Raw genomic sequence first — 19,458 nt, 5'->3', positions numbered from 1 at the left:
ATCTTTTTCACACGTACTGCTCTCGAGCCAGGCGTCACCCATTCTGTATCTTTGCATTTCATTTTTTCTGCCAAAGTGGAGTATCTTGCATTTGTCACTGTTGAACTTCATTTTGTTAGTTTTGGCCCATCTCTCTAATCTGTCAAGATCGTTTTGAATTCTGCTCCTGTCCTCTGGACTATTGGCTATTGGCTATCCCTATTGGCTATCCCTCCCTCCCATACATAGATTAAAAGAGATCTGTCTACACCCAATGTTTTTAATTCTCACAATAAAAACCTGTTGTAATAATAAACTTAAACAAGCTTAGATACAATTTATTGTCTAAGGCTTCCATGGCCGGAATCACTGGGGTGTTGTAGGTTTTTTTCGGGCTATATGGCCATGGTCTAGAGGCATTCTCTCCTGACGTTTCACCTGCATCTATGGCAAGCATCCTCAGAGGTAGTGAGGTCTGATGGAACTAGGAAAAAGGGTTTATATATCTGTGGAATGACCAGGGTGAGACAAAGAACTCTTGTCTGCTGTTGCTAGGTGTGAATGTTTCAACTGACCACTTTGATTAGCATATAATGGCCTGACATTGCCTAGAGCAAACTTTTGTTGAGAGGTGATTAGATGTCCTTGTTTGTTTCCTCTCTGTTGTTGTGCTGTTGTAATTTTAGAGTTTTTTAATACTGGTAGCCAGATTTCGTGCATTTTCATGGTTTTCTCCTTTCTGTTGAAATTGTCCACATGCTTGTGTATTTCAATGGCTTCTCTGTGTAGTCTGACATGGTGGTTGTGAGAGTGGTCCAGTATTTCTGTGTTCTCAAATAAAATGCTGTGTCCAGGTTGGTTCATCAGGTGCTCTGCTATGGCTGACTTCTCTGGTTGAAGTAGTCTGCAGTGCCTTTCATGTTCCTTGATTTGTGTTTGGGCGCTGCGTTTGGTGGTCCCTATGTAGACTTGTCCACAGCTGCATGGAATACGGTAGACTCCTGCAGAATTGAGAGGATCCCTCTTGTCCTTTGCTGAATGTAGCATTTGTTGGATTTTCTTGGTGGTTCTGTAGATAGTTTGTATGCTGTGTTTCCTCTTCAGCTTCCCTATGCAGTCAGTGGTTCCCTTGATGTATGGAAAGAACACTTTTCCTCTGGGTGCGTCTTTATCTTGACTCTCGTGGCTTGTTCTCGTTCCATCAGACCTCACTACCTCTGAGGATGCTTGCCATAGATGCAGGTGAAACATCAGGAGAGAATGCCTCTAGACCATGGTCATATAGCCCAAAAAAACCTACAACAACCCACTTAGATACAATTGCTGAAATTTAATGGTAACCATTGTTTTTTTTCTAGCACTTGTTCGTTGAAAATAAGTTTACTTTCCTTCCTGGTACAGGATAACACCAAATAGAGCAAGATCTGACACTTTCTCATTTCCTTTAGATACTGGCATTTATGAGTCTTGCAGATGCTTGGAGAGCTGTGGGAACACATTGTACTCGGCACTTTGCCTTTGAGGATTTGAAAGACATAGGCTGCAAATGGAAATAGCTGAATAAACTGCTAATGAAACAATGTAATGATGTAAGTCTATTAGCATTTTAAAAGGGGGAAATAAGGTAATTCTATTATTAGGGAATACAATATCGTGCCACCATGAATTTACATACAGAGGAGGAAACCACTGAATTAATGCTAACTATACAAATAGGAAGGCTTAGAATAAATCCGTGTGTCCTGTGTTACACCCTATTCATTCTGTTCTTTTTATTTCAAGTATACCACCAATTCAAATGAGTGATTATTTTGTGTCTAATCCCATTTTTAAAATGGGCCAGTGTTGTCCTAGTAAAATTGAAGGTATTCTTCCATTATCCAGGTGGAGACTACTGGGGGCGCTAGAGGGAGAAGAATAGTCCATTTTAAAAGGGGGGAGTTGAAGGGGGAAAACAATTTCCCCCATTTTTGCTGGCTATTCCCCTCCTCCCTTCCCATATGATAAACTAGGGTTGTTTCCACGAAGGGGGCATGGCTGGGGGGAATAACAGGAAAACAGGGGGAAAGGTTTGTCTCCTTCGACCCACCATCAACCCCCCATAAAATGGACTACCTTAGTGCCCCCTAGTGGCCTCCAGCCAGATAATAGAACATTACCAAATTAAATAGAAATCTTCAAGATAATTTACAAAATCTGAAAAACAACATGATAGAAAATGTAGGGAACCAAAACCTAGAACAGGGGTCCTTGAACTAAGGCCTGAGGGCTGGATTCGGCCCTCCAAGGTCATTTACCCTGCCCTTACACAACAACAACAACAATCCTATCTCATCAGTCAAAAGCAGGTCCACACTTCCCATTGAAATACTAATAAGTTTATATTTGTTAACATTGTTCTTCATTTTAATTATTGTATTGTTTTAAAGTGTTTTTTCCACTACAAATAAGATATGTTCAGTGAGCATAGGAATTCATTCATATTTTTTCCTTCAAATTATAATCCAGGCCTCCAACAGTTTGAGGGAGTGTGACCTGGCCCTCTGTTTAAAACGTTTGAGGACCCCTGACCTAGAGTATGTATGACTACATAAGGGAAAGGTAGGCTTTGGCTATTTTAGTAAAGGTGATTATATTAAAATTTAAAGAAATGGAGGCAAGTCATCAAAATCATGAAGACTGCAGCTGCAATGCATGAAAGAACAAACTAAAGTATCTTCTTCTCTTTCCTGTCTAAGTCAGGTTGTCTAAGTTGTCTAAGCTGTCTAAGTCAGCTGGTTGACAGCTCCACCCCTGTCAACCACCTCCACCAAGTCTGGCCTCCTTAATGAGAGCATTCAACACTCCCCCCCCCCCCCCAAACTTGGTTGCTTTGCTACATGGGCTATTGCTGCAAGTAAAGACAGTGTGAATAAATAATTGTCAATATTTGCTTGAGATAGTGCTTGCAGTTCTGGAGGGACTCTTAATTTTTTGGATCTCATAGACTTAGCATGGGGATTTGGTTAACCAATTAAAATTCATGAGTAAACCAGGTTTTTTTAACCTGAAAAATGGGGGGGGTTGAACCCCTAACACCCCCCCCCCCCGGCTACAGGCCTGTTTGCTGTCATTCAAGCAATATTTCAAAATCACTGAAAAGAGTTTTAACCTTCTAGTACACCATTTCACTGTCCATAAGTGCTGTAAACAATGACAACTTTATTGAATCACCATGATTATTAACTTCTCTTTCTGCTCTTCCCTTTTTATTACATTTTTTTTGCTCTCTATTTCAACAGGGCATACTTGCTTGGAGTAGAACCTATATATTTCTAATATATCTCACAACTGTTCTCATACCAACAATACAGCATACATTCAGGAATTTCTCATAAAAACTGAGGAATCCCATCAGCCTTCATAGGAAGAAAACTGCATGACAACAACAATGTATTTTCCTTCCTGATAACTTAAAGTTAACAAGTATGAATCTGCACTTAAGGGATAGCAAAGAGAAACAAATAAAAGTGAAATATAATTGCAGCAGATCAGTAAGGCCCCCTGAACTATTTCCGCCATGGCTTTTAAAAAATCACTCCTAATTTATTTTCCTCCTCTGCTTTCTACAGTATACTATTTGAACTAAGGGAGAAAGATGCTGGTTCATTCTCACAGAGTAACAAAGGAGGATTAAAGATTAATTTTCACTTGTCAACTGCTTACGATCTAATTGGATTTAGAACTGAAGGGACAGTTAAAATCCACATTAGCTAAGTGATTTCGTGAAATGCCAGAGCAGAGCAGTCATGAAAGACTGGATTTAGGTATAAAGTGCATTAAACTTCAAATGTTATCTTTAGAAATCATTAAGCCCCCATTTGTATAATGATTGCAGCCACATGTACATAACTTAAGCTAGTGAAGCAGAGACCACAATCTACCAGTCAGCAGGCAGTGAAGATTTTCTCCCGCTCCTGCAGACTAAATTTGAAATTTGATTCAATAATCCCTTAAAGGAAGATGGCTTTCCACCATGGCTCCTGCACTTGGTACTGTGTTTTGATAGTGTCACTAAGTGGCACAAAGTATAAATATTGAACTCTTCAAACAATTAGAATGACTGGCTAGGTACTGTAGTTGGAAAAACACACTGTGTACAACAACTAAATTCTTTCTAACATTTCACAGATAAAAAGTGAGGTCATAATAATGAATACTATTAACACTATCATAATAATTATCTTTCTCCCCCACCGGTGCAGCTTGGGAGGTGGAGAGAGCTTTACTTCCTCCCCCCAAGGATGAAAACCAACCCAAAGTAGTTCCTGCTAGAACTACTTTGGGGGGCGGAGCCAGGAGGGAAATAGCCTCCCTCCAGCTCAGTCTTTTCTGGACGTCGATCTACCTCACCTGCCCATTAACAGTATAATGATTGGTTGCCTTAGGGAGCCAGATAGGATTTTTTCCCTTCTATGTTCTAGGAGGGTTTTTTCGCCTATGCTATACTGTTACTAGAGGGAAAATTGGGTTTTTGCTGGTTAAAAATAGGTTTAGTGGAAAACAGCTAAAATAAGAAATACATCTGGTGTGCACCCAAAGCATCTCCTTTTGGGACAAAAGCCATTAACATAATACATCACCGGTTGTTACTCTAACTGAGGTGACTACAGGATATATGGCTTTGAAATGGGGAGGGTCTTACTTCAACATCCTTGGGGAAGAAGTGTATTTAATTAACCAAGTTGTCAGAGTATTTCAGATTACATGTGGTCATTTTCCTAGAATGACAACTTGGTTATGGAAAAGAGAGAATATGGAGGGGAAATTTAGTCCAGTTCAATAAAGAAGGAAGTTATCTTCAAAACAAATCTAAGTATGTTTAATTTGTCATGTTTAATTCCAACAGTGAATACAAAGGACAAATTTAAATTTATATTCAAACTGAAGAAGATTCAATTAAATCAACAGGGCTTATGTAAATGGAGGCTACCAAGTCGTATTCTAGTTGTGTATTGAAGGTTCTGATAAATTTGAAATGCATAAATTTTTCAATATATTCAATTAACTATTATTCTTAATCCAGAAAAAAATCACTAGGAAAAAAACCCCACAGAACATAGATGTAAACAGAAAGTATTTTTCAAAAGTATAAAAAAATGTAACCAAGGATGATTTAAATGTACAAAATACAGTCCACACATTTATAACTGTTTGGATTTTAATTTTAATATGATTTGATTCTGGCCGTTTTGAAACCCTGTTTTGTTACTGCATATGAATAATTCTTGAGTAAGGCTACTGAATCATCAAAGTGCAGCCATTACAAACCCAATTTTAATACATAAACATGGCAGTGTAGATCTATAGAGATGAAGACACTACGTTGCCTAAGAAAAGTTATTATGACCCATAAAATATACTGATATATGTATGGATAATAAAGCCAATGGGATTTTAAAAGTGCTTTGCATGATAAAAGCAGGTAAGATGCATTGAGGCAAAACAATATTTTATTTTACAAATCCCACAAAAATAAAAAAGAAAACAATATATTTCAGTATTTACAACAACAGAGTAAATCTACAGTGCTCTGTTTCCTAGTTATTCTACTGAAAAAAATTGAATAGCACTATTTAGGAGTGATAGGGATGATAGGAGCCATTTTCCAGTCTGAGGCCACATCTACACTGACCACTTAATGCAGTTTGAAGGCTATTTGACAGAATGGTGTTCAGGTGATGCATGCCATGAAGGTGCAGAGCAAATATGCTTTAAGAACTTGGGAAAAAGCCGAGAGTTACTTTGAAATAGAATCAGTTATTTTATTTAAGGTATGGGTCTTCTGGTGAATGTACATTATGATGGCAAGATGGGATGGGTAGGGGCGGAATTTAAAAAAATCCTAATTCTTCCATGGCTCTTGATTCTGAAGCTGATTCAAGGTCAGTCTCTTTAGTGCATATAAGGCCCCACCCAGACTGCACAAAAATGTGGTGTAGTGGGCATATTATCACTAGGCATTCAAACACTGCCTCATGATAATGCAATTTAACCTGGAATAAGATGTGGACCTTCCAGGAAGGTTCATATCTTTCCAGGTATGAGGTGTCTGGAGACTAACTCTCAGGATTGCCATGCATGATTAAAGCATCAGTCATCCCACATCTTCGGGTTCTGGTGGCATGGGGGTGGGGAAGGGGAGGTGAGATGGCAGTGCCACCCTCTCATCCCTTTCTATCATTTTGATCTAAAACATACCTGAAAGGCTCCCAAATGGAGGCATGAGGCTTGTACAGATCTCCAGGCATGTCAAAGTGATGTGCTAGAAGCTTTGGAGAGGGGATGGGGGAATTCCCTTTCCAAAGCTCCTGGCATCATTTTAATGTACCTGGAGCCCTGTACAAGCCAAAACAGGAGGTCAGGGCCTGGCGGCATAACCCAGGCATGGGCAAACTTTCTAAATTGAGGCTGCATGGTGGGCCAGTGCAGGGTGGGAAGACCGGGAGGGAGGGGGTTCTCCCCTTCTTGCCCTTTCCCATCTTCCTCTTCTCTTTTGGAGGCAGAAAGTGAAGGAAAGATGGGAAACATTTGGACCCCAAAAGGGTCAGCCTTGGTCAGATGGGATGGTGGGCAGGAGAGAAAAAGTGCACCAATGAGACCCTGTATTGCTTAATCTATATGTAGAACTCTAGAATCCTAGAGCTGGAAGAGATCCCCAGGGCCATCCAGTCCAACCTCGAGGCATGCAGGAAGGGACAATCAAAGCACTCCCAATAGGCAGCCTATGCAGAAAACCCTCCAGAAAAGGAGACTCCGCCCAGGCAGCCAATGCCACTCTCCAAAAACTCTTACTCTCAGGAAGTTCTTCCTAATATTTCCAGTTGAATCTCTTTTCCTGCCATTTGAACCCATTGTTCCCTTGTGCCATGGTCTCTAGAGCAGCAGCAAGTCACCCCCCCCCCACACACAACACACTCTCAATGGGATACCTTTTGAAATTTTGAAACATGGTTCTCATGTTCTGGGAAGGGAGGGAGGGAGGAAGGGAGGGAGGGAGGAAAGACAGAAGATAAAGGAAGAAGAAAGAGAGAGAGGGAAGAAAGGATGAAAGGGTGGAAGGGAAGGAAGGATAGAAGGAGAAAGAGGGAGATAAGGGAGGGAGAGAAGGAGAAAGGAAAGGAAAGGAAGGAAGGAAGGAAAAAAGCAAGGAAAGGATGGTGAGAGAGAGGAGAGCCTGAGAAAAGAGCCCAAGGGGCCACATCCAGCCCCTGAGCATGGATTTTCCCATACCTGGCATAACACCTAGCTTGATGACAGATCAACCTGGGAAGTTATCCAACTTCCATCCCACCAAAAAAGATGGAGTTCTGGGTCACGGTCCGACCACCACAGGTGTTTCAAATGACAATTTCAATCACTGTGGGGCCTATACAGAAGTGGCCTATGCACTATCCAGGCCTGTACACGAATTTCACATGTAAATGATGACAGTGAAATCCCTTCCTTCAATGTTGGTTTCATACTGACCTGAGTGGTCAGCATAGATGCACCTATAGTTTCATATTTGTTCCATATGAGCACCAACATTCCATCTTATTGGTTCTGCACCCTTAGCAACTGACTATTAGCCAAATATTTCAATTCTCTGAGCAAAATGTTGATGTACACATTCCATTGTGCCCAAATTCCTTATTGGATCATTGAATTCACATGATTCACCACTGGCTTTACAGGATTCAAAACCACTAGAATGTGTAGAGACCAAGAAAGTGGGGTCTAATGTAACACTATGGTTGACACACCTTCCTATCTCAGGTAGAAAAGAACAGGGCCTGTGAAGGTCCAGTGTTTGTATTGGAAACTGAAGAATTCAACTGACTTTTTTTAAGTTCATGGGCAAAGGAGAAAGGGAATTAGAAAGGAAAAAAGCCCTTCCACTGGTAAAAATGGGTTTTTTTAAAAAAAAATGTTCCAGGAAGAATTTTGTTATGATAAATTATAGTGGCCCTTCTTGGGTGGCAGAGGATCTTCCTTCAACTATTAGCTTTGCCACTGCTTCTCAATTGGGCTGCAGTCAACACCCTGGTGGATTGTCATCCTTTGCTGAAATGTCACCATATCAATGTTGCTCTGGAGGCACGGCTGGAGAAAAGAGATAACAGCTTCACAAAACCTCTGGATGCCTGCATCAAAGTCATTCAGACTGGCATTGCAACTCCCTACCACAACTCAAAGTTCTATCCAGGATTCTGTTTGTAATTGGACCTATTCCTATGAGTCATTATGGTTTCTAGAGGCTAAGTTAGCATATATAAGCATGCATAGAAAATTAGAAATATATTCACTTCGTGCATGAGTTACAGCTGAAGCTAGGCTGAAAACATTACAACTTTTTTTATATAAATGAAATAAAACCACAAACATTACTATCAGTACTATCTTTAACATGTCAATTATTACGATGTATAGGAGCAGATCACTGAATTGTGGTGTGAATTTCTGTTTGCCCCATGTTTTCTTTCCTATTTCCACTTTCAAGTTTTTTAAAAAAGTAGTTTGCCCACTGAAACAATAAATAGAGCTCCCTGAAATGTACTGTCAAACGATCACTACCCAAACTCTTTGACATGTGCATATAAACAAATAGTAAACACCTTGATACTACTTACCACTGTGAAGTTCATTACTTTTAGAATCCATATCGTCATGGCTAGGTTAACTATCATGGTCACCAAGAGTAAAAGGACAAAGAAGTATAGGCACCGCTTCCTCCAACCATAAATTCCTACTGGATAAAATTGAGGATTTTCTGTTCTTGGCAGGTTGTTTTGCTGTGTTGCCAATATATACTGTTCCCGTGTCATCTAGGGAAAAAATGAATGAGAAAAAATGCAAACATTAAGTATTTTTCTCACAACTCAATTGAAATACCTTCTTTTTATATAACCGATATAACTCTCAAAGGAAATTGTCTTTTTCTTTCTCTCTAATTGTCCCTCTGGATTTAGTTATGAATCCATTTATTTGTTAACAAAGAAATCAAAGCTGAAGAAAGTCTGCAAACAATTCCATACAGTTATCTGATGAATTCTATGATTTTTCTTTTGAGTAGATACAGATACATATCTTTGCAGTGTAAAAGCATATCAGTGTGTCTGTGGCGACTGGTAGGGTTTGATTCCCAGATTATTATTTTTTTTGTCGTGTCAGGAGCAACCGCTCCTGTTGTGAGAGAATTGGCCGTCTGCAAGGACGTTGCCCAGGGGACGCCTGGATTATTTTTGATGTTTTATCATCCTTGTGGGAGGCTTCTTTCATGTCCCCGCATGAGGAGCTGGAGCAAATAGAGGGAGCTCATCCTCCTCTCCCCGGATTCGAACCTGCGACCTGTTGGTCTTCAGTCCTGCCGGCACAGTGCTTTAGCCCACTGCGCCACCGGGAGATTCCCAGATACTCCATGGATACCAAAACTCATGAATGTTTAAATTCCACTATATATACAATGGTGCAGTAAAATAGTGCCTGTTATGGCAAAATCAAGGATCGTGGTATTTTTAAGTCATGGATGCTTGAATCGATAGATGCAAAATACCTGGATATCGGTTGGTTTTTGTATAAAATTCATTCTTGAACAAAATACATAAATCCCTAACACATTTTCAACAATTAAAATGAAGCATATGATTTGGGAAAAAGTCCAAGAACTATTGTAGTTTCATTAGGCAGTAAAAATTAATGGTTTTTTTTCTTTTTCATAAGTGAGAAATAAGCAAAAATTACAACCTTTATACAATAATGGCCACAGTATAAAGTACCAAACACAACTCATGAGAGGACCAGGAGATGAAGTATGTCAGGCTACAATACATAAAGAACTAAGAGATGTTATTGTTTTAAAAGATGATATAACTAGTCCTAATAATAATAATTATGCAGAAGGAATGTCAAAAGAATCTAAGGGTACATTTTCACGGGGCAGTTATAGTGATGCTGTTATGGTGTGGGCAACTACATGTGCTGTATTTTGTGTTTTATATCATTTAGATGTTATTGTTTATTCCATTTTATGAGGGGCAAAGTACATGTGTCATTTTATTTCCCTGGATTGCCTGAACCTGGGAAAAGTGGAATGATGTATAATAAACTGTGCCACTTTCCCAATGGCCCCGAAGTCACTGGATAATCCATAGCTTTGGAAAAGTAACAGATTATCCAACAACTTCAGATAATGTGGGTCAGGTAACACAGGTCAAGGCTGTGTTCCTTGTATCTGCTCCAGAGTTGATCTGGTACCAACACACAGAAAATGACATGTCAAGATGCACTCTATAAGTACCCACATAGATGAGCAGAATCAGAGGCCATGTCAATATTGGGCAGGTTATTCCAGGGTATTTCTGCTCTGCAGCCACCCAATCCAGCATACATCTGTTGAATCTGAAGTCAATGTCCAGATTGTATAGGCCACCCACTTGTCCCTGTGTTGTTACTACTGCTTCTTGTCATCTAAGAGCTTCTTGAGAGCTTCTGGCCATCACCTGTTGAGTCTCTTGATATCAGAAAGAGACACTTGCATGATCAGCAAGGAGGAGGTAGAGCAATGCCCTCCTTGCTGGTTGTATGGACACCTCATTCTAATATCAGCAGATGTGATGACCAGTGTCAGAAAGGAATGGGGGCATGTTGTACTGATCACAATTGCCAGTTAGCCACCTTGAATATCACTCTTCCAAAAGTGAAATTAGCTGGAGATGCTACAAAAATTGGAGGCATAATGGAAGCCAATAAGTTATCTCTATGGTGAGAAGAAGCTCGAGTTATATATGTGGCAGGAGATCATATATGTATAGATTTATATATATATATATATATATATATATATATATATATATATATGAAACCTATTTGAACCTGCAAGATGTAGACTACCTTACTTCAGATATCAGTTCCAACTGATATGGATGCTAGGAGTGATCTGTACTTTACTGGAGAGGGTTCAGACATGAGGTTTTACAATTTTAATTAATAATCTGGTATCACCTGTATATATATCACACCAAGGAACTTTATTCCAAGCTTAGTTTGAGGTCAGTTTCTTCAAATCCCACTGTACCCTTGGCTGTTCCCTAACATTTACATTGCTCAGAACTGGCTCTAGATAAAGGTTAATACTACTGGCAGTAGAAAACAGAAGCAAACAAGCAATGCTTTCATATACTGGACTTCTCACTTTCCTCTAGACTCAGCAGGGTAAAAACAAATGACTTGGAGAAAATGTTCAGGGGGGAAATAGTTCATGATTCTCAATTAAAGTAATTCCAGTCTTCATTTTAAACTAGTCTCAATATATGGCAATTTAGAAAGTTAATAACTGAGAATGTCAGGGCACATGTATTCACTAGATTGCTAATCTTCTGGTATTTAGCAAAAATTGCTTTAATGATTTCAGGATTAACTTTTATGGTATCCTTTCATTTCTAAATCCTTTTATTCTAAAAGAAATTTATGAACCATTCAGTATGCACACACCTGCATATTTCTTGTTGCAAAAAAGACTCAACGTTAATTGCTGACAGAAATGAAAAGCTTGGTGTTGTTTTAGAGCAATTTACTTCATTAAGAAAACATGATAAAAAATTAATGTCTTTGACCTTTGGGATCAGAAATGGCATCTTCATTGAAAAATAACAATAAAGTGTTTCTGTCTTTCCATGGACTACTGCTTAATATGCAGCAATCATTTGCTTTACCTCTAACTAATGCTACCAAAACAGGAAATATAGGTTCACATCCAGTTTCTAGCCCCTACAGGGTTAGACCTATTGAATTTCTTCATGGCAGGGAGGCCCATCTATCTTCTATTTGCTTCAGACCAATGTCCCCTTCTGGAACATTTAGAATGTATTTAATTATTATGGAGCATAGAGCAATATGGCACTAAACATGACTAAGGAGTTCTCTTTGGGAAGTATAGAGCATAAAAAGTGCAAACTGGGAAGGGATAAGAGCAGTACACAAAGCCCTACTGTAAAGTAGAAGTTATCTTAGAAGGGTTCAAAAGTTATAATATGTAAGTACATAATCATCTTATCCATGGCTCACTTTCACTAAGAGTAGCCCAAGAACTTCAGGCTGACTACAGAAAGAAAAGTATGGAATTTATTATGTAATTTAATAATCTAGATCAAGGGAAGTAATAGATTGAGATCAAGGGAAGTAATACTTTACTTTGGTCATGCCTCACCTGGAATACTTGTAGGTCAGGGCCCTGACCTACAAGAAGCACTGCCTGAATATCAAGCAAAACGTGGGTGCTAGAAACAATATCATACGAAAGCTGACTGGCACAACCTGGGGATCGCAACCAGACACAGTGAAGACATCTGCCCTTGAGCTATGCTGCTCTGCTGCTGAGTATGCATGCGCAGTGTGGAACACATCTCACCATGCTAAAACAGTGGATGTGGCTCTTAATGAGACATGCCACATTATCACGGGGTGTCTGCGCCCTACACCACTGGAGAAATTACACTGTCTAGCTGGTATTGCACCATCTGACATCCGCCGGGAAGTAGCAGCCAATAGTGAAAGGACCAAGGCAGAGACATCTCCAGCTCATCCCCTGTTTGGGTATCAGCCAGCACATCAACAGCTTAAATCTAGAAATAGTTTTCTAAGATCTACAGAGACACTCGCTGGAACACCCCAGTAAGCAAGAGTCCAAAAGTGGCAGGCTCAAACACAGAGCCTCAATCAATGGCTGATACCAAATGAGAGACTCCCCCCTGGGCACACAGAAGACTGGGTGACTTGGAAGGCGCTAAACAGACTGCGTTCTGGCACTATGAGATGCAAAGCCAACCTTCAGAAATGGGGCTACAAAGTGGAATCCAGGACATGCGAGTGTGGAGAAGAGCAAACTACAGACCACCTGCTGCAATGCAACCTGAGCCCTGCTACATGCACAATGGAGGACCTTCTTGCGGCAACACCAGAAGCACTCCAAGGACCTTCTTGCGGCAACACCAGAAGCACTCCAAGGACCTTCTTGCGGCAACATCAGAAGCACTCCAAGTTACAGGTCAAAGGACATTTAATCAACTACCAAGCTTGCAAACTATGTGTTTTTGTATGTTTGTTTGTTCTGTTAAAAATGTAATTCAACTGTTCGGTTGCCTGACACGATAAATAACCTGGAATACTTTTTTGGGCACCACAATTCAAAAGGGAAAGTGTTCAGGGAAGGGTGTCCAAAATGATAAAAGATCTAGAAGCCTATGAGGAGCAGCTTAGGGATCTGGAAATGTTTAACCCGGAGAAGAGGTGGTTGAGAGGGATGTAATTCCTTGCTAAGTTTCTTCATGAAGGATACAACAAGTCACTTTACTTGTCGTCTTTGGCTGAGAAAGGTGGTATACAAATGCAGTAAATAAATAAAAATAAATAAAAATAAATTTTAGTAATTTTCTTCCCAATGAGGGAAAGTTTAAAAACCACACTTTTTTGAAGCCAATTTACTATTTGGGACAATTCTGTGCAAAATGTGCATGTACTGGTTTTACACAGAAAACTATATTATTCAGAGGAAACAGCATTTTATCCATAGAAAATAAAATGTATAGGCAGAAAATGCTGTTTCCTGTACAGAAAATAGTACATTCTATGCAAACGAACCAATTTTTTTCACAAAATCAGTTTCCAGTTACAATATTTTCTGTATATAAAACAGTTTTTTTCCATGCAGTAAATAATATTTCTGTCTAGAATTATTATTTTTGTGGGGAAAATGCTGTTTCTCATGCAGAAAATGCTATTTTTTTTTACATAGAACAACTACATGTAAATTTTGTCCAAAATTAGTCCTGAAGTGTGAAGATTCCAATCAACCCAGGATTCTTCTTATTGCCATTCTCAATACTCATAAATATGGGGCTTTGAGCATTTTTGTACATTCTTTATTATTTCTCCTTCCCTATATTCTTCATTTATTAACAACCATAAGCATGTTGCCACCTGTTTCTGTTAATAATCAGGGGCAGCTTCACATTACTTACCTAAATTTTCTATCAAACAGTTTAGAATTGTTGACTTTTTATGGTATCTAGAATTGAGACAATAAATATATGCCCATTCTACACAGCTGTATAAAGTCCAGATTATCTCCTTTAAAGTAGATTATCTAGCAGTGTAGACTCAAATAATCTAGTTCAAAGCAGATAATGTGGATTGTCTGCTTTGATATGCTGCATTATATGGCAATGTAGAAGAGCCCATAGTTAGAAACCATCTAAATTTCTTCAATCCACTTAAGAGTGCTGTTGCATTACTGTAATGCCTTCCATGTTTCCATGTGGCTTGTACTACACAATATAGCCCAGTAATACAAAACTTCTAATATACAAAAACCACTGCATGAAATTGTAAAGTGAGTATGTAATTACATATTGTATAATAATATGATAATTAACTTTGCTTTGTTCAAAAGATTATTTTGATGCTGCCTAGAAATTTATTTGCCCAACTAATGTGTCCCATGTTAATTTAGACCCAGAGATACCATCAGTTGTAAGAGCATTCCGTTACTGTTTAGCTATCAAGGAACATCAGCATGTTGTCAAATATTTATTTGTTTTATTTGTTTGCTTAAATTCCCAAACAGGACAGTTTAAAACTGCTCACAGAAAATGTTTATCAACAGTGCTATACTTACCAACATTATACAGAATTAAAACCAGGACATATATGGCTAAACAAACATGCCCAATGTATAAATATATGTATAAATGTTTAAGGTGGAATCAGGTGTCAAACAGGGATGTGTTATTGCTCCAACCTTATTTTCCATCTTAATCTCTATGATACTTCATCTAGCTGATGGGAAGCTTCCCACCGGAGTGGAAATCATCTATCGGATAGATGGCAAGCTATTTAACCTTGGCAGACTGAAAGCCAAAACCAAGGTTACAACAACATTTGTTATAGGACTCCAGTATGCTGATGGCAATGTCATCTTTGCGCATTCAGGAGAAGACCTACAAGTCACTCTAAACACCTTCACAGAAGCATACGAGAAGCTCGACCTGTCATTGAACATTGAGAAAACCAAAGTGCTCTTCCAGCAGTCACCAGCCAATCCCTATCCAATGCCAGAAATACAGCTTAATGGTGTAACATTAGAAAACGTTGACCATTTCTGCTATCTTGGCAGCTACCCCTCCACCAAAGTGAACATTGACAGCAAAATACAACACAGTCTGAGCTCTGCAAGTGCAGCGTTTTTCCAAATGAATCACAGAGTGTTTGAGGACCAGGACATCTGTAGGGATACCAAGGTGATTGTTTATAAAACTATTGTCCTCCCAACCCGGCTATACGCCTGCGATATGTGGACTATCTACAGACATCACATGCAACTCCTAGAAATATTCCATCAGCATTGCCACTGAAAAATCCTGCAAATCTCTTGGGAAGACAAGCGGACAAATGTCAGTGTGCTATTATTATTATTATAACTTTATTTGTACCCCGCTAGCATCTCCTGAGGGATTCGATGCGGCTTACACAGGCCGAAGCCCCAAAACACAATACAACAATACAATACCTAAAGCAAATTAAAAACACTTAAGCAGAAAAACAAAAACAGTAACAATACAACAAGACACTATTAAAACTGGGCCGGCCAGAGTAGGGGTACAGGATTAAAAGTGCTGATGTGGCGGGAGGAATGTAGGATTATAAAGTAAGTGCAGTGTGCAGTGATCTTGGTTCTACTAAAGTGCTTCTAGGATTTGGTGCTAGAAGAAGCAAAGACCACAAGCATTGAAGCGATGGTCCTCCACCATCAACTCCACTGGAAAAGCCACATTGTCCGGATGCCCGACCACCGTCTCCCAAAGCAGTTGCACTACTCCGAGCTCAAGAATGGAAAACAGAATGTTGGTGGACAGGAAAAGAGATTTAAAGATGGGTTCAAAGCCAACCTTAAAAACTCTGGCATAGACACTGAGAACTGGGAAGCCCTGGCCCTTGAGCACTCCAGCTGGAGATCAGCTGTGACCAGCAATGCTGTAGAATTTGAAGAGTCATGAATGAAAGAGAGAAACGTGCCAAGAGGAAGGCGCATCAAGCCAACCCCAACTGGGACAGCCTTCCACCTGGAAACCAATGCCCTCACTGTGGGAGAAGATGCAGATCAAGAATAGGGCTCCACAGTCACCTACAGACCCACCGCCAGTACACCAATCTTGGAAGACAATCCAACTCAGACAATGAGGGATCACCTAAGCAAGTAAGTAGTCCTTGTCAATTCTATGAGCCAGTGAAAACAAAAATAACTCACACAATTGAACTCAGTAATAAAGCAATTTCAGCTCTCTAAATGATATATCCAAATGAGGCTTCCTGAAATCATTCTCAGCAATAACAGCAGCACGTGACATGTCAGATAGGAAGTACCATGGACATTACTAATGAACAGTATTCTAAAGTTAGGTGTCTTCTACAGCCTGGTGATCTCCAATGCTTTTAACTACAGTTTGCCCTCACAAGCCAGTGATCAGCAATGATGAGACTTGCCATTCAAAGTATGTGGAGAATGTCAGGTGGTTTTCCTGTACTAACTGCTGAACTGTCAGTCCTTAATGTGTGATTTAAAAAAAATCTCCTTACTTTTTGACAGAATGATACAGATGGCCAGCCATCCAAGCAATTCAATTCACACTGCGGTAAATGCTCATCTGTATCCACCAGCTGATAAGCTGGCTAAAGTTCTTTTTATCTGCCTGTTCCCAGATAATTTCTTCTCAATACAGAGCTGATATTGGGAACTAGAACACATGATTCTACCTCCATGGGTACTTAGATCAAATGATTATTTGTGCTAGCATGGAAACACTGAATGATGCAAGCTGTGAAAGTCATCAAAATAGCTGAGGGAGAAATCTTTACAATACATTATTAAGTTTAATGTGTCCACATCAGCATTTACAGTGAATCAGAAAATAGAGCAGCCATAGCAACTCAGAAGAACGCTTTCAAAATGTTAGACAGGTAATTTTCCAGACCCAGCTGGCTCCCTTTTCTCCCACTGACAGTAACATGCCCTCTAGCTAGGTAGCGCATGCTGTGGGCACCTCTTTATTCTCTCCCACATGCCAGCAAGTCAGCCACCCTTCTTCTGGTTTGTGCAGCATGGGGCTTTAATTAAACTTACAGATGAGACATGATTTCACATTTTCTTCTTTGTGCAGTTTGGCTGGCTGGCAATCCACCATATGTAGGGTAATCCATATCACACAGTGCAGCCGATGATGCATAGCAGCATTCTAGTCTTCATTTCTCAAGCAGAAAACTCATGAATGCATATGTTATATATTAAAATGGTGGCAAGTACAATAACATATTGCACTTTTCAATTTTAATACGTGTGTGTTAATGTATGGACACATGCCCAGTGTATAAATATATGTATAAACGTTTAAGGTGGAATCAGGTGTCAAACAGGGATGTGTTATTGTCCCAACTTTATTTTCCATCTTCATAGCAACGATACTTCATCTTGTTGATGGGAAGCTTCCCACCGGAATGGAAATCATCTATTGGACAGATGGCAAACTATTTAAACTCAGCAGACTGAAAGCCAAAACCAAGGTCACAACAACATATGTTATAGAACTCCAATATGCCAATGATAACGTAGTCTGTGCACATTCAGAAGAAGACCTACAACCCACCCTAAACACCTTTGCAAAAGCATATGAGAAGCTCAGCATCTCACTGAACACTGAGAAAACCAAAGTGCTGTTCCAGCAGGCACCAGCCAATCACTCTGCAATGCCAGAAATACAGCTTAATGGTGTAACATTAGAAAATGTTGACCATTTCCGTTACCTTGGCAGTCACCTTTCCACCAAAGTCAGCATTGACACTGAAATACAACAAAGCCTGAACTCTGTGAGTGCAGCATTTTTCCAAATGAAGCACAGAGTGTTTGAGGATCGGGACATCCGTAGGGAAACCAAGGTGTTTGTTTATAAAGCTATTGTCCTCCCAATCCTATTATATGCCTGTGAAATGTGGACTGTCTACAGACATCACACCCAACTCCTGAAACAATTCCATGAGTGTTGCCTCTGAAGAATCCTGCAAATATCTTGGAAAACAGGTGGACAAATGTCAGTGTGCTGAAAGAAGCAAAGACAACTAGCATTGAAGTTATGCTCCTGCACCATCAACTCCGCTGGACTGGCCATGTTGTCTGAATGCCTGATCACCATCTCCCAAAGCAGTTACTCTACTCCCAACTCAAGAATGGAAAATGGAATGTTGGGGGAAAGGAAAAGAGATTTAAAGATGGGCTCAAAGCCAACCTTAAAACCTGTGGCATAGACACTGTGGTAAAGCCCTGGTCCTTGAGCTCTGTAGCTGAAAGTGAGCTGTGACCAACAGTGCTGTGGAATTTGGAGAGGCATGGAAGGAGGATGAAAGGGAGAAACGTCCCAAGAGGAAGGCATATCAAGCCAACCCTGACCAGGACCGCCTTCCACCTGGAAACCGAAGCCCTCACTGCGAGAGAACATGCAGATCAAGAATAGGGCTCCACAGTCACCTATGTACCCACTGTCAGGACACCACACTTGGAGGACCATCTTACTCTGACAATGGGAGATCACCTAAGCAAATAAGTAAGTACATATTCACATACTGACATATTATATTTGTTCAAGAGATACTGCATAGAACAGACTAACAGAATTATCACAGTATCTCTTTCAAAACCAAACAACTTAAATATATCTAGCCAATGGCTAGTAGCCATGTCATATTTTTGAGACTGATCATGATATCCAAGCCCATTTATATTCTAGTTCCTTAGGCATAGTTTAGTCTCCTATAAATGAACTCTAGAATCTTTCTAAGTGAAGAGGGGGATGAGGTTTGAATTACCTTGGGAATTAAGATTGGTAAAAGAATATTCTCCTGGTTTAAATCTATATTTTGGCTCAGCCTATCTCATCCCCCACCAATCAGGGATGGATTAGAAATCTATTCAATTCACATTTTAATTGAGATGAAATTGCATAATTTAGTAGGAAATGCACTGCAATTGAAGAAAACTACATGGGGAAAAATCACAAGTGCCTGCAACACTATATAAAAGATTAGAGAGAAATTCAACCAAACAGAAACTGGGATATGTTTACATCCCTCAGAGATAGAACAGCTGGAGTAGAACTAGACACGAAGAAATTAAACATATCCCTCATGAGATAAGAGGGAAGCAGTAAATGCATTGAGAATAAGTATCTGAGACAACTGCAGAGTGAGAAAAAGAGAGCCTGTTATATTGAGTATACTTTCAAGAAGTGATTTCAGTTAGCAGAAGACATGTTGCCTATTAGGCCCAACTAAACTTTAGCAACTGACTGGAGAGGTTTGTGTGAACTGAAATGATACTTGGAGGACAGTGGGAGATGAATGGAACTGTAACTAAAGACC

At 39.7% G+C, this 19,458-nt stretch overlaps 1 protein-coding gene across 1 annotated transcript in view; it reads right to left on the bottom strand.

Annotated features, from left to right (window-relative positions):
* SGCZ (sarcoglycan zeta) overlaps window positions 1-19,458 on the bottom strand; it is a 699,685-nt gene that overhangs the window by 282,106 nt on the left and 398,121 nt on the right. Inside the window, exon 2 of the mRNA XM_060778556.2 lies at window positions 8,631-8,825. Coding sequence (XP_060634539.2) covers window positions 8,631-8,825 — 195 coding nt within the window. The remainder of the gene's footprint in view (window positions 1-8,630; window positions 8,826-19,458) is intronic.

The sequence above is a fragment of the Anolis sagrei genome, chromosome 5 (assembly GCF_037176765.1).
Source record: "Anolis sagrei isolate rAnoSag1 chromosome 5, rAnoSag1.mat, whole genome shotgun sequence".
NCBI classification, from domain to species: domain Eukaryota; kingdom Metazoa; phylum Chordata; class Lepidosauria; order Squamata; family Dactyloidae; genus Anolis; species Anolis sagrei.
The sequence above is the reverse complement of the archived record's forward strand: the minus strand, read 5'-3'. Positions and strand labels throughout refer to the sequence as shown.